General features: G+C 37.1%; 1 protein-coding gene across 10 annotated transcripts in view; it reads left to right on the top strand.

Annotated features, from left to right (window-relative positions):
- The window catches only part of LOC141396533 (uncharacterized), a 143,311-nt gene that overhangs the window by 67,273 nt on the left and 59,159 nt on the right, over nucleotides 1-16,879 (top strand). For all 10 annotated transcript variants that reach the window (XR_012411189.1, XR_012411186.1, XR_012411188.1 and 7 more), the window contains one exon: nucleotides 13,657-14,028. Coding sequence is in view for 4 of the 10 variants with exons in the window: in XM_073972086.1 (XP_073828187.1) it covers nucleotides 13,657-14,028 (372 nt within the window). In the remaining 6 variants the exon portion in view is untranslated. The remainder of the gene's footprint in view (nucleotides 1-13,656; nucleotides 14,029-16,879) is intronic.

Below are 16,879 nucleotides of genomic sequence, written 5' to 3'. Positions count from 1 at the left end.
GGGTGAGAGTAACGGAAGAACAGGACCGATAAGCACCATCTTCGAATTTCTTCTAATATTCGAAGAAATATTACGATAAGCAAAGTTTGGACAAACAGGATCGAGAGTTGTCGTGCTCCCCAGCCTCTACACATGATGGCCGTAGGGATTTTTTCCAGCCTTGGGGCCAATTTCTGAGGAAGTATGGACTAGCCCCCACAAAAGTTTTTCCATCGTAACTGGAGTCTCGGAGCATTTTTTCAGAAATTTTGTGTGGGAAGTACCCGAAGTAGTGGACCGATATAGTCCATATAACGATGTACATACAAAGTATGCACGAAATGGGTTACTCCCTTTGAACAATTTTGAACTTTTGTGGCAGTGGTACCCGAGAAAGTGGGCCCTTATGGCCCTTCTTTGAACCTACACTAAGTTTGGACTAATTACTACGTCTATCAAATTTTGGACCGAATCGATTGATCCGTTCGAGAGTTATAGTGCGCTCCAACTAGACAGACGCATATACAGACGGAGGGACATTGCTGAATCGACTCCAAATTGTCTGATACGGATTTCTTCCAAACATACTTGGGATCTAAAACAATTATTGTAAAACAAGTATTGTCAGGAGGTAAAATTTAGGTTTTTCTATTAACCAAAATTTGAAGAAGAAATTTTTAGTCTTCAAATCTTCTAATTTCCTTTCAGTTCATCGTATTGTACTTTGAGATTCTAAATAGTCATGTCATGCTTTGCATTGGTGAGGATCCTTGCATGGTAGTTTCTCCACGTCCAGAAAGTAGAATAGTTTAGCACCTCCTAGAGCTTTTTGTTGTTTTTTTTTTCTTGGGATAAAATCTGTATACATATATGATACAGATTTTATCCCAAGTGGAGATTTGCCAGGATTTGAACTGGGATGTATGAATTTTGAGTCGTTTTGAATGATTCTCGATTTATAGCCCTTTCATTGAGCTATTGAGGGATTTTTTATACTCATAGTTTACAATTTTCCCCTTATATGGAGCTTCATGATAATCTTTAGGTGTATTTTGGAAAATTGTGGGCCTGCTTTGCCACGACTTGAATCTACAATTTCTTGTTCAACAATCACTCCAAATGAAGACGTATAACATCTTCACATGAAGACGTCGCAGATATGTGCGATTACTTACTTCGTTCGTTTGCATTTATTCGCAGGATGGTGTTATATGGTTATCCATATGGGCTTTAAAGCGTCAGGAATATTTTTCATGGTATATTTTCTTGCAGCAGAGTTTCGTTGGATGTCGTATTTGATTTATGGAGATTGGAAGTCACAGGTTCTTTTTGCTATTAAAATTCAAACCATGGATTTTCGTTTTGAAAGGAATCAGAAACGCGAAGGGCTCAATAAGCTGTTTTCCCTTCCATACCAATCGCCCCAGCCTAATGTACAATATTTTACTAATTACTATGTTTTAAGAATTAATCTACATAATTGTATGATAATTGTATATGTAAACCCAGAACAAATTTTTTAGGGTCTTTAAATGTTCGTCTTCCCCCACCTCCACGTCATTTAATTGTCTGACCAAAAATATTGAAAAAAGAAAACAATTAAGGCTTGACAACAAACGGCAAGTAAATAAAAAGAAAAAATAAATATAAAACAACAACAAACAAGGCAAACAAATATCCAGCCAGTAGACAGAAAAAAACCCCAAATCCCAGACTGCAGCAAAAATACAACAACAATTTCTTTTTTATGGAAAAACCGAAAATGTTTTTGTGAACATGTTTTTAAGGCAATATTTACAAAACATTGTCCTTTCTCTCTGGCACAAATTTTATGTGAATTTATGTGAAGTTAAAACAAAATATGAAATAAAGGACATTTTTATCCTCGCTTTTGCAGTCTTGTGTCAATGCTAAGAAGCAATATTGTGTTTTGTTGTTTTTGTTTTTACTGCTGTTGTCATTGCCTCCAAGCAAATTAAAGTTAAAAACTCAACCACTCAACAAAGTTTTTTTGACGTTTCTGTTTTTGTTGTTTGTTTGTGTGTGTTATGTCCACTAGAAATGTACACGTTGAAGACGTCTTCAAGGTTTTTAATATCTATATGTAACTGCATATGCAAACATTCGAAGACACACACACACACACCCACACAACACATACATCGTGTAGTAATTGTTGTTATTGCTGCTCCGTTTCCTTTTCCTCTTCTTTATACTTCTAAAATGTATGAAGGAGAGGGAAATCTACAAACAACAACAGCACAACAAACATTGTTAGTAGTTGTTGTAAAGAAAATTTACTCACAAACATAACATATTAAAGTTGTTCGTTTATCAGACATTTCCCCATACCTAGATGTGGGCAGGGTTGCCAATTCAGAAAATCATCAAAACTATAACTCATACGGACCGCAAAAAGCAAAAATAAATAAAATAATAAAAAAGAAAAATCCATAACTATCTCTTGATTTAGATACAACCAGTCTCAAATTCATCTCACTTCTTATACATAAGCTCACAAATCACAATGTTCAGATCGACTTTCACTTACGATGGTGCTTAAAATAATGAAACTTCTGCGAATTTCAATACCTATATTTACAAAAAATCCCAGCTGAAATAACACTGACCTTTTCTAATTGATTCTGGCAAACTATAATATCCCTGTTCTTTGTTCATGTTAAGTGCAATGTATACACATATTCCTCATTTCTGTGTGTGTATGTATGTGTGTAAATGCTGCGTATCTAGCATTTGAAGTTATTGCTAAAAGGTTGTCATTGTGTATGTGTGTGCGTGCCATTCACTTTATACTACAACACCTTTTAAATGAATGGCCTTCTTTAAAGTGGCAACGAAGGATCTCAGTTTTCGCATTGGGGATTTTTGGTCTTTCATTCTCATAAATAATCTGAGGTCTAATATTTCTATATTCTTCATCGTATATTCCTATAGAAGAAGACCGAAGGTCTTTTATAAAAGTAGAAGACTCCAGGTCTTCTTTATAGGCAGAAGAAGACCTCAAGTTTGCCTATTTAAGACCAAAAGGTCTTCTATATAAGTAGTTTAACTCTAGATTTCTATATCATAAGAATAGCTATTGTCTTCGATATCTTCAACATAAGCAGCAGTCGTCCGGGCTTCTAATAAAGTTTACAAGCAGAAGATCTCAGATCTCCCAATTAGTATAAGGCCTCAGAACTTCTATGAAAATAGAAGACCTCTAGTCTTCCACATAAGAAGAAGACCTCAGGGTTTCCATATAAACGGAAGCCATCTATATGTAATAGATCTCAGGTCCTTTATGTAAAAAGAAGACCACAGGTCTTCTAATGAACTAGAAAATCTTAGATAAAAGTATAAGACATCAAGTCTTCTATATAAGCAGAAGACCTCTATATATGTGGACAATTTCAGGTCGTTCATATCAGCAGAAGACCACAGGTCTTCTAATGTAAAAGAAGACTTCAGGTCTGCTAATAAAGTGTAAAACTTCAGATCCTTCATATAAACAGACGACACCAAGTCTTTATGTAAACAGAAGGACTCAGGTCTTCTATATAAGTAGATGACCTCAGGTCTTCTATATAGGTAGAAGACCTCAGGTATTCTATATAAGTAGAAGACCTCAGGTCTTCTATATAAGTAGAAGACCTCAGGTCTTCTATATAAGTAGAAGACCTCAGGTCTTCTATATAAGTAGAAGACCTCAGGTCTTCTATATAAGTGGAAGACCTCAGGTCTTCTATATAAGTGGAATATATAAGTAGAAGATTTCAGGTATTCTACATAAGTAGAAGACTTCAGGTCTTCAGTATAAGTAGAAGACCTCAGGTCTCATATATCAGTGGAAGAACTCAGGTCTTATATATAAGTAGAAGATTTCAGGTCTTCTATATAAGTAGAAGACCTCTGGTCTTCTATATAAATAGAAGACCTCAGGACTTCTATATAAGTAGAAGATCTCAGGTCTTCTATATAAATAGAAGTCTTCAGGTCTTCTATATAAGTAAAAGACCTCAGGTCTTCTATATAAGTAGAAGACCTCAGGACTTCTATATAAGTAGAAGACCTCAGGTCTTCTATGTAAGTAGAAGACCTCAGGACTTCTATATAAGTAGAAGACCTCAGGTCTTCCTTATAAGTAGAAGACCTCAGGACCACTTTATAAGTAGAAGACCTCAGGTCTTCTATATAAGTAGAAGACCTCAGGACTTCTATATAAGTAGAAGACCTCAGGTCTTCTATGTAAGTAGAAGACCTCAGGACTTCTATATAAGTAGAAGACCTCAGGTCTTCCTTATAAGTAGAAGACCTCAGGTCTTCTATATAAGTAGAAGACCTCAGGTCTTCTATGTAAGTAGAAGACCGCAGGCCTTCTATATAAGTAGAAGACCTTAGGTCTTCTATATAAGTAGAATGCCTCAGGTCTTCTATATAATTAGAAGACCTCAGGTCTTCTATTTAAGTAGAAGGCCTCAGGTCTTCTATTTAAGTAGAAGACCTCAGGTCTTCTATTTAAGCAGAAAACCTCAGGGATACTATATAAATAGAAGATCTCAGGGATTCTATATAAGTAGAAGACCTCAGGTCTTCTATATAAGTAGAAGACCTTAGGTCTTCTATATAAGTAGAAGACCGCAGGCCTTCTATATAAGTAGAAGACCTTAGGTCTTCTATATAAGTAGAAGGCCTCAGGTCTTCTATATAAGTAGAAGACCTCAAGTCTTCTATATAAGTAGAAGACCTCTAGTCTTCTATATAAGTAGAAGACCTCAGGGATGCTATATAAATAGAAGATCTCAGGGATTCTATATGTAAGTAGAAGACCTCAGGTCTTATATATAAGTAGAAGTCCTCAAGTCTTCTATTTAAGTAGAAGACCTCAGGGATTCTATATAAATAGAAGATCTCAGGGATTCTATATAAGTAGAAGACCTCAGGTCTTATATATAAGTAGAAGACCTCAGGTCTTCTATATAAGTAGAAGACCTCAAGTCTTCTACATAAGTAGAAGACCTCAGGTCTTCTATATAAGTAGAAGACCTCAGGTCTTCTATATAAGTAGAAGACCTCAGGTCTTATATATAAGTACAAGATTTCAGGTCTTCTTTATAAGTAGAAGACCTCAGGTCTTCTATTTAAGTAGATGACTTCAGGGATTCTATATAAATAGAAGATGTCAGGGATTCCATATAAGTAGAAGACCTAAGGTCTTCTATATAAGTAGAGGACCTCAGGTCTTATATATAAGTAGAAGATGTCAGGTCTTCTATATAAGTAGAAGACCTCAAGTCTTCTATATAAATAGAAGACCTCAAGTCTTCTATATAAGTAGAAGACCTCAGGTCTTCTATATAATTAGAAGACCTCAGGTCTTCTATATAAGTAGAAGACCTCAAGTCTTCTATTTAAGTAGAAGACCTCAGGGATTCTATATAAATAGAAGATCTCAGGGATTCTATATAAGTAGAAGACCTCAGGTCTTATATATAAGTAGAAGACCTCAGGTCTTCTATATAAGTAGAAGACCTCAAGTCTTCTATATAAGTAGAAGGCCCCAGGTCTTCTATATAAGTAGAAGACCTGAGGTCTTCTATATAAGTAGAAGACCTCAAGTCTTCTATATAAGTAGAAGACCTCTAGTCTTCTATATAAGTAGAAGACCTCAGGGATACTATATAAATAGAAGATCTCAGGGATTCTATATGTAAGTAGAAGACCTCAGGTCTTATATAAGTAGAAGACCTCAGGTCTTCTATATAAGTAGAAGACCTCAAGTCTTCTATATAAGTAGAAGACCTCAGGTCTTCTATATAAGTAGAAGACTTCAGGTCTTCTAAATAAGTGCAGACCTCAGGTCTTATTTATAAGTAGAAGATTTCAGGTCTTCTATTTAAGTAGAATACCTCAGGTCTTCTATATAAGTAGAAGACCTCAGGTCTTCTATATAAGTAGAAGACGTCGGGTCTTCTATATAAGTAGAAGACCTCAGGTCTTCTATATAAGTATATAAGTAGAAGACCACAGGTCTTCTATATAAGTAGAAGACCTCAGGTCTTCTATATAAGTAGAAGACCTCAAGTCTTCTATTTAAGTAGAAGACCTCAGGGATTCTATATAAATAGAAGATCTCAGGGATTCTATATAAGTAGGAGACATCAGGTCTTCTATATAGGCAGGAGACATCAGGTATTCTATATAAGTAGAAGACCTCAGGTCTTCTATATAAGTTGAAGACCTCAGGTCTTCTATATAAGTAGAAGACCTCAGGTCTTCTATATAGGTAGGAGACATCAATTCTTCTATATAAGTAGAAGACATAAGGTCTTCTATATAGGTAGGAGACATCAAGTCTTCTATATAAGTAGAAGACCTCAGGTCTTCTATATAAGTAGAAGACCTCAGGTATTCTATTTAAGTAGAATACCTCAGGTCTTCTATATAAATAGAAGTCTTCAGGTCTTCTATATAAATAGACGTCTTCAGGTATTCAATATAAGTAGAAGACCCCAGGTATTCAATATAAGTAGAAGACCCCAGGTCTTCTATATATGTAGAAGGGTCTTGGATATATGTATTTTAATAAATATTTTAATGATGATATTCATAATGGAAATGTGAAGACGTTGTAAATGTCGTAGACATTCATATTTAAATATTAGGGATAATACACACAAGCATATTCAATAATGTGCAGCACATACACATAAACTAATACCATGTGTGGAATATATACATATGTGCATATATGCATATGAGTCACTTAGGATTTGACATTATTTGCATTTACCAAATATAAAGTCAGCAAGTTCTCTTAATTTTATGTGATTTGTTTCCACTCTCCCTCTCCCCGAAACTCTTTCCTTAAGATTTTTTTGGCCCAACACAGTAAATTGTAAACCACATGAATATTAATTGAAAATAATTGGATGATGTTGTTGGCAAGTTGTAATCGAGATCTCTAAACCAGTGATGCTTAAAGTATTTGGAGACCCTTCATGGACTTGTTTGGTTATTAGTGTTCAATACCAATTCTCTCTCTTTACCCCTCATGCCACAACTCTTACTGGGAGTATTGCTTTAATGTATGACTGTTATTAAGTAATTTGTTATTGGAAGCTGTACCTGTATTTGTGTGTGTGTGTGAGTGTTTTTTAATTATAAAGAATCAATACCTGTGGCTTCTTCTAATGGCCCCTTATTAAAGTTTGTTTTAATATCGAAATATCCTGCTGGTTTCTGTTGGGCTGTTCTGTTCTGTTGCTGAGTTAGGTATTTGTTAAATATTAAGTTTTTAACCTCTTTGCTAAACTATTTGAGGAGAGTTTAGGTTTGATTGGATTGCTGTTGTTGTTATTGTTAATCTGTAATAGTTTTCAAGGTAATTTTTCAGAAGAGGGGGGTGTTTGTAAGACAAATTAAGCCTTAATTGGTAATAAATTTGTTTGTGAGGATCTTGAGGACATATTGCCAGCTTTTGAGACTGGAGTACAAATTTAAGATGAAATTGGTATATTTCTCCAAGGACTAGCATCACAAAAGCGTGTTATTTTAAAGAGTATTTTATGGAGTATATTTTTTCCAAGATAAATATGTTTTTTCTAAAGAAACTTATTAAGATAAAATCCGATTTTACAACCTCAGCATTTATGCTAACGAGGGTATATGAATGAAAGTCAACAAAATTTAGTTCCCTTGAAGCCAAGGTTTGCACTATTATAATACGCGAACTACTGTGGTTTACCACTAACTATAAATATTGCTGGATCAAATTAAATTTTTTTTTAACAAAGCTCAAAAATTTGGCTAAAAAAGTTAATTTGCGTGGAAGTTATGACCGCGTAAATGAATAAAAATAAGTAAACACACGTTGATGCTCACGAGGTTTTTTAAGTTGTTATTCGATTGCCGGTCAAACCGTTTAAGTTAAGGATATCTGCTCAAAGTAAAAGTAGAAGAATAGAAAATGAAGATTACCCTTCTAATGTACCACTTTTCAAAATCTCCACTGCATCCACCTTTTATGGATGCTGATATTTAGAAGCCGGATTTTGGGTGTTTTTTTGTATTTTTGATCTGGCTGCGATGCGCATTCGGCTATTTCTAAAAACCAATTATAGTATTAAAGTATTCGCGATTACGGATAATTTGATATGTATAATGACTATGTAGCACAGACAGCATCACAGTAATCAACTGCCAAAAGCCAAAATTTAGTGCGATATTTTTTTAAAAAAAAAAAAAAAAATATATATATATATATGTTTTGGTACAGTATATCCTCTTGGTTGTGCTGGGACTCCGCGATATTTTCGTTTTTTGACGGTTCGTGAAAACCCATCCGCTAGAACGGCGGAAACGGCTGTTGCAAAAATTGAAAAATTTTCCGAAAAATGTTTTTGATTCGCGTTTTCTGTGGATCGTTTCCTTTTCAGTTAAGAAACCGAAATATCACTCGCGTTTTTGCGAAACAGAGGTTTAAGAAGTTTACCGGTATTGAAGCTGTTTCCGATTTATCTCCAAAATTGAATGTGAATGTATATTCACGGTTATTGATGGATTTTATTGAAATAGGTTTAGATCGATGTATTTTTTCATGGTTGATATTGAAATCGGATGCTCATAAAAAGTGTTGGACTTTGTGCAAATTGCACACTAGACTGCAAACGATGCTACATATCCAAATTTAGTTTAAATTCAAGTAAGGGTCCATATTGATCTTCTCCTTAGGGTACCTCCCTAACAAAAGTTCAATATTTCGAAGATCCTTTGGAAATTTATACCAAAGTTACTTCTTATGGCCCTGTTTACAGCGATATTAAGTTTTTCGTTGACAAGTCCATGCTTCCAGACATAGTGCTCCAAAACCCCCTAAGTTATACGGTGACCAACTGAAATGACTCCCAAAATAAGATCCGCTTCCAAAATCGACTATGTCAAGGCATTCCTTCAGGTACCTCCTCCGCAAAACTTTTGAGCTTTAATGCAAATATATATTTTTGTTGGCAAGTTCATACGTCCAAAACGGTCGCAAAATCTGAAAACCTCCTACATACACGATAATTGGGGAAAAGGATTTTGGTTTCGTAGCCGGTATTCAATTCCATATTGTCCATAGATGAACGACACAGACTGAGGGAATTTCTTTATCGGCAAAGCCGACTGATACTTTTTCCTTGTTTTTAGTAGAACAATTAGGTTCTATCGCGAGTCCAATTTTTATACCCTCCACCATAGAATGGAGGGTATATTAAGTTTGTTTTTCTGTTTGTAACACATCGAACTAAATATTTATATATTACTTACTTAGCTGGTCCATTACAGAACATTTGTTACATAGCACGAACTATGAAAAGATCTCCAATCCTCTCTGTTTTTCGCTTCGCTTTTTGGAATAACGTGCCTTTTCATTTCTTCATCCACTTGTATGCTCCAACGAAGATAGGCCTCCCGATTCTGCGTGCACCGCCATGTGGCATGTATTCATACGACTTTTTAGCGGGTTCATCATCGTTCATTCTTATGATATGGCCTAGCCAACGCAATCGTTGCATCTTGATACGTTTAACTATATTCATGTCTTTGTATAGCTGATATAGCTCGTGGTTCATACGACGTCGATATTCACCGTCAACGCAAATCGGCCCGTAGATCTTTCGAAGAATTTTCCTCTTAAACACGCAAAGCACTACCTTATCTGCTTGCGCAAGTACCCATGCTTCGGAACCATACATTAGCACGGACAGTATCAGCGTTTTGTATAGTGTTATTTTTGTTTGACAGATGTGGCTTTGTTTTTGAATTGCTTATTTAAACCATAGTAGCATCTGTTGGCCAATACAATTCTTCTTCTTATTTCACAACTGATGTTGTTTGTTGTGTTTATGGCAGTGCCGAGGTAGACGAAGTCTTTAACTACCTCAAAATTATAGGTACCAACTTTCATAATTGGTCCGAGCTCTATGGACGCTTTGCGCGTCGACACCATCAATTTAGTCTTTTCGCCGTTTACCGCCAGACCCACTTTCGCAGATTCTGCTTCGACCTTCCTAAAGGTATCAGTTACTTCCTTTACCGATCGTCCTATGATGTCTATGTCATCAGCATAGACAAGTAACATGTGGCTATTGGTGTAAATTGTGCCATTTCTTTCGACATTTGCATCTCGTATTACCTTTTCCAGCAAAATGTTGAATAGGTCACACGAAAGGCTGTCTCCTTGTTTGAAACCTCTTTTGATACTAAACTGTTCGGAGAGGTTCTTTCCAATTGCAACTGATGACCTAGTGTCAGTCAAAGTCATCTTACAAAGCCGGATGAGCTTTGCGGGGATACCAAATTCAGACATTGCATGGAATACCTTTGATCGGAGGGGACTGTCGAAAGCTGCTTTATAATCGACGAAAAGGTGATATGTGTCGATCTGCATCTCTTGGGTCTTCTCAAGGATTTGCCGCAGGGTAAATATCTGGTCAATGGTGGACTTGCCAGGTCTAAAGCCACATTGGTATGGTCCAATTATTTCGTTGACCATTGGCTTTAGTCGTTCGCACAATATCCCTGACACTATCTTATAGGCAATAGGGGGAAGACTTATGTCCCTATAGTTGGAGCATACAGTCTTATCTCCTTTCTTGTGGACGGGACACAGGATGCTCAGGTTCCAATCGTCGGGTACGCGTTCTTCCTGCCAGATGGTGCTAACTAGCTGATGCATACACCTCATCAGAGCGTCGCCTCCGGTTTTAAACAGCTCGGCTGGTAAGCCATCGGCTCCTGCTGCTTTATTATTCTTCAGCCGGTTTATTGCTGTTTTTGCTTCATCTTGGCCGGGTGGTATACATTCAATACCATCTTCTGGGATTGGATCTGTGGTATCATCGTCTTTGCTACTATTGGATGCCAGCAGATTGAAAAAAATGATCCTTCCATATCCTGAGCACGCTATCTGTATCTGTTACCAGATTACCTTGCTGGTCTCTACAGGAGGATGTGCCTGTACCAAAGCCATCTGTTTGATGTTTCACTCTTTGCAGCACGACACACCCGATCATACCATGAATTCCTTTGTGGAGGTCTCTGGAATCCAAGTATGGATTTTGCGGCTGTTTGCATGGAGTGGGCAATATTTTGCCATTGTGTTGTTATGTTATCGGGACAAGGAGTGCTCTCATTAAGCAATTGGGCTAGTTGAGTGGAATATGCTGTGGCTATCTGCTGTGTTTGCAGCCTATCGATGTCTAACTTTCGTGTTGTGTCTGTTCGTACTTTGTTTGCTTCGTTTAAGCGGGTGCGTACTTTTGCTGCAACAAGGTAGTGGTCCGAATCAATGTTTGCGCCTCGGAACGATCGTACATCCAACATGCTCGATGAATGTCTTCCATCTATCACAACATGATCAATTTGATTACTTGTTCTTTGATCTGTAGACAGCCAGGTGCCCTTATGAATATCGAGATGATTAAATCTGGTACTGCTAACTACCATGTTTTTTTGCAGCTGCAAAGTCTATCAGCCTCATACCATTGCCAGATGTTTCACTATGGAGACTGAATTTCCTGACTGTTGGGCCAAAGATATTCTCTTTTCCAATTTTGGCATTAAAATCGCCTAGAATGATTTTAATGTCATGGGCAGGGCAACGGTCATATGTTTCGTCTAAGCGCTCGTAAAATATATCTTTGGTCTGTTCGTCCTATATAAAGTATATATATTCTTGATCCGGATAAAATTCTAAGACGATCTAGCCGTGTCCGTCCGTCTATTGTAATCACTTTAGCGTCCGCAGTAATTGAGAAGAACGAGTGTAATTTTTCTAGAGGCAGGTCAAGTTCGAATTTGGGCTATTTAGGTTCACGTTTTGGTATAGCCCCCATTTAACGGTACAACCCATTTTAAGGTATTTTGAGGAAAATTGTTAAGATAGATCCACGTTTCCGTATAGCCCCCATATAACGATACCTCCTGATTTATGTTATCTTAATGATTTTAGTTCCATTTTCCTCCCAAATTGGTTCCAATTTGGCACTTGGAGTTTCAAGAGATGAAAAAACTTCTGCACCAAAAATGGTGAAGATATGTCCATGTTTTGGTATAGGTCCCATATAACGGTACCTCCCGATTTAAGATACTTTGAGGCTTTCAGCTCCATTTTTTATCGAATTAGCTGGAATTTGACATATGAGCTTCCCAATGACCAAAAAGCTTCTCTACTAAAAATTGCCAAGATAGCTCTACGTTTTGGTATTGCCCCCATAAAAGGGTACCTCCAGATTTAAAGTATTTTGAGGCTTTCCGCTCCATTTTCTGACCGAATTAGCTGAAGTTTGACAACTGAAATTCCCAATGACCAAAAAACTTCCCCACTTAATATCGCCAACACAATTCCACGGTACCATATAACGGTACCGCCCGAATTCAAGTATTTTTATGTTTTTAGCTACAGTTGCAGATCGAATTAGCTATTATTTGTACTTTAGGGTTCCCAATGATCATGAAACGTCTCAAACAAAAATTATGGAGATATGTCCATGTTTTATTGTAGCCCCCATATAACGGTACCGACCGACCTATCAGAGTATTTCATGGTGGAGGGTATTGAAAGTTAGGCCCTGCTGAACTTACCGCTTTTTTACTTGTTTATTATAAGACTAAGTGGTCTCTCCTACTTTTTATGGATACCAGTGATTTTTCAAATTATTAGAACCAAACATGTTTTATATTAGAAGCTCGAAGGACCTTCCTTGCCAGAAATTAAGTGGTCTTTCTGTAAGAAGGCAGAAGGGTATTTCAGTTAGAAAATTAAAAGGACATTCCCATTGTTACGAATACTTTTAATTGACTTTGGGGTTATATCGACAGCAAAATGTCTACCCATAAGAACATCGTCCAACTAGAATATCAAGTGATTTTCCATAGTCATTGAATAGGAAGAATCATTGGTATTTTTGCCACACATTCCTCTCCTAATTCCCTTAGGTATAGGGCACACTTTCCACCATAACTACCCACTACTTTATGGGGGGTCTATTAGCCTGTCAAAGTCCAACGCAATGAATGGATTTCGTGTATTTAATTCCAACCATGTCAGAATCCTGTCGAAATGAATGCCAATAAATGTGAAAATACCTTTTGACGTCTGACAAAGTTCACTTCAGTTTGTGTTTTTGTTTTTTTGCTGTTGTTGTGTTTATGTTTTTCGGTTGGCTGCTTTGAACTGTCGTGGTTGCCTGATGGACATGTTTCATGTTTTTTGCACGAAATGACAGGATTTTATAGTGAGGGATATTTTTAGTTGTGGTCAGTGGATGATTTGGGCTTTGCTCGAAAGGTAATTAGCTGGGCAAGAAAAAAAAGAGAATTGCATGATTTACAAAGGAAAGGTCAATGTACGGGATAAGTGTTAAATGAAATTGGTTGTTATTAGAGGAGGAAAAACACGTTTGAATCTTTTTTGCCAAACCATTTAATAATTTCTTCACTTACTGCAGGGTTAAGGTTTTCACCTCTCCTTACTTGCTTTTTTTTTTGTTTTTATCTTCTTTTTGTAATATGTACGTTGACATCAATAATAATCTTTATTAGGTTAACAATACCCATAAACAACAACGACATGAACAACAACAACAGCAGCAGCTACAACAAATTAATGTTTTTGATTTAATTACATTGCAGATGGATATAAATGATGGTGGAACGACATGTAAAAAGTCCATAACAACGAAGCAAACAGCAATGGCAACGGCAACATCCATTAAAATGACAACAACAGCAGCCACACCAGTCGAAACCCCCTTGACCACGACAACAACGGCCAAAGGTGGCAGTAAACAGGACAATGGCAATCGAACAAAAATACCACCAGCACCACCCACAAGATCAGCCACCACTACAACCACAACCAAATCGTCGACGACGACTACAAACAACACAGCCACAAACACACTGAACCCAACAACACCGCGCATAGAATTGAGTCGTGCCTCATCATCGTCACATCATGAAGAAGATAGCCGCGATAGTAGTCCTGAAAATGTCTTTGAACAGGTGATTTATGTTAAAGAAATATACTATAAAAGATAATACGACAGCTAGAGGGCGAGGGAGAGAGAGAGAGAAAGGAAGTTAAAATGGTCCCTCTCTCTCTCTCTCTCTTCCCACCCACATCACTCACAAACTACCTCTTGAAAGATAAACATTTTCAAGAGTCTTTTTTTTGTTTTTTGCATTTTTTGTTGGATTTGTTTTTTAAGTTGACTTTTATCTTAACTGTCACTGTGTGTAGTAGAGTAGTAAATGTTAGCAGTAGATTGATACAGTGAAACCTCTTTGATAAGAGAATATCGGCCCACGAGTGAGAAAGTTACAACATTTGTTTTGTGAGAGCATTTCTTTTAAGTCCCTGCATCTCTTGTGGGACCATAGTTTTGATGGCAATCGTTGTGCATTTTTGTGAGGTTTCACTGTATATAGCCTATGTGTTCTTCTTGTTTTTTATGTTTAAAATGTTGTCGCTGCAAAAGGCGCTTTTTATGTATTTAAAAGAATTAATTTTAAGGCACATAAAATAACATAAAAGTTTGTTGTATGTATTTGATGCTGCAATTCATGTAAGGTCTTCAAATAACCTCTGTGGAGGTAGAGAAGTTAATCAAGAGAAAAATATATAAAATGAGATCATTTGGATCAATTTATTGCTATCTTTGAAGTGGTAGAAATAAAATCGAGATTCTCTTAAGATTGTTTTCTTTATATTCATCCTTAGGATTGAAGGGTCTTGTTTATATTTATTTCTATTGTTTTTTTCATGTAGACTCCGGATCGGGGCTGACCTCTGCAATAGTCAATAGGATGCCATTGAATAGGAGGAACATTTTTTTCCATTCAAGTTCCTTCTCTAAGTCGGTTACGTGTCGGGAATTCTCTTCACCATGACTACCGCTACAGTATGGATGATCTATTAGTTTGTCAGGGATCTATTAGTCTGTCAGTCTGCATTAGTCAATAGGATGCACCAGGATGAAAGTTTAAATGTTCGCATCCTGTACAAGTTTAGAGGACCATATGGGCCCCTTAAATGTATTGTAACTGCCTTAAAAATTTACGACAGAAGGATTTGTGTTCGCATAAGAGCTATAGAAGATCCAAATAAAAATTTAAGGGATTTTTCAACGCCGTAAAAATCTGTTATTCTGGTTAGATATAGAGCCAACGATCTTCTGTGAGCACCGCAGGCATGCTTACTGCTGATCCATGATGGCTCCTACGAGTATTATCAATGCAAGTTGTTACCTGTTATAGAACTAAATGGTGTCTTATAAGCAGAGTAGTCTGTCTTTGGAAGGTTAAGTGTTTATCCAGAAGAACTTCCCATTATAAGGCTAAGTGATCCCGCAACAAGAAGATTCTCTGATTTTCCCATAAGACCACCAAATAACGGTTAAAAAAGCCGGCCAAAAGGTTAATTGGCAATCGTATTAGAGGGCGAAATGGGTTTCCTTTAAGAAGATAAATTGTATTTCTATTACATAACCAAAAAGGTATTTTTTATTGGAAGACCACCATGATAGGAAAAGGGGTTCCTATTAGAAGATCATGTACTCACCTTATTAGGATCTGCCACACCTTAGTGGATCTGCCACACACACACACACACACGCGAAAAGGCCTACCAACTAGAAGAACCAAACGTCTTTCTATCAGAAAAATAAAATATATATTTATTACAAGAACAACATGGGTTCCAGTTGCAATATCTGGCTTCCTTCTTGTCCTTAGTCCACTAAGTGGACTTTCTGAAGACTAAAATGACTTCCTTACAGAAGATTAAGGGACTAAAGTTAAGTTCGATTCTATAATACGCAGCTGCCATTGCTTGACCGGGTCGGTCAATTGTGCTCAATCTGAAAAGACACAAAAAGCATAGGAGGGGGGAAAGGAAGGCGGCACACAGGAGTAGATAAAAGTGAGAGGTAGTGTTAAATGTACTTCTTGAGTCTTGTATGGCCCTCAGTGCCCTGGTAACCAACAAAACTTAACGGCTATACCACAAGTTTTTAAGATAGGCCTATACGTTTAGCAGTTCCATATTTAATAGTGAAGGACTCTAATGCCTTTAGAACAGCCTGGCTATCCACGTATACTGTAACCATCCTATCTGCAAAGTCTGTTGGTCCCACTAGTAGTTCGAAGGCTTTCATAACTGCACTGGGCCTGCCCTGCGCCAACTTACTCCTATCAGGATAATTACCTCAGCTGTGTCAAAGTTCAGAGTTTTGGAAATGTAGTGGTGACGGGGGGTGCACGTCATTAGCCCAACCTTGTTATCTATTCGCTGTAGAACGAATGCACGCCGTGAACAATGCCAGATGTTAAGCTTCCTGAGCCTCAAAACATCTGGGGATGATAATTACCTTAGCTGTATCAAAGTTCAGAGTTTTGGAAATGTAGTCGTTGCACTCCCCTGTCATTAGCCCAACCTTGTTATCTATGCGATGTTAAGCTTCCTGAGCCTCAAAACACCTCGGGATGCTTGATTCTGAACTAGAATATCCAGGGGTGAATATTCAGTATAGCATTAAGCTCGTTGCACAGTAACTATTTTCGATGGGTTCGAAGTAGAACTGGCAAACTATCGATAGTCGGACTATCGTTTTGTTCCCTGTCATAAAGATTTATTCATATCAGACTCTAAAGCAATTATTCTTTAAATATTTCACTACATGTTTTGGTGGTAGACGTAACCCTTGTTTTACGACAACAATCAAAACGATAGTCAGACTATCGATAGTTTGCCAGCTCTTGGTCGAAGTGTGCAGACCACTGTCCTATACAACCAGTGTATTACATGTAATCTGAAAACAACAACTTACAGGAATAAACTGAAATTAAGTTTCTC

This window comes from Musca autumnalis, unplaced genomic scaffold (genome assembly GCF_047663935.1).
Source record: "Musca autumnalis isolate F117 unplaced genomic scaffold, ASM4766393v1 scaffold_3, whole genome shotgun sequence".
In the NCBI taxonomy this organism is placed as follows: domain Eukaryota; kingdom Metazoa; phylum Arthropoda; class Insecta; order Diptera; family Muscidae; genus Musca; species Musca autumnalis.
This window is presented reverse-complemented; position numbering and strand designations above follow the sequence as displayed.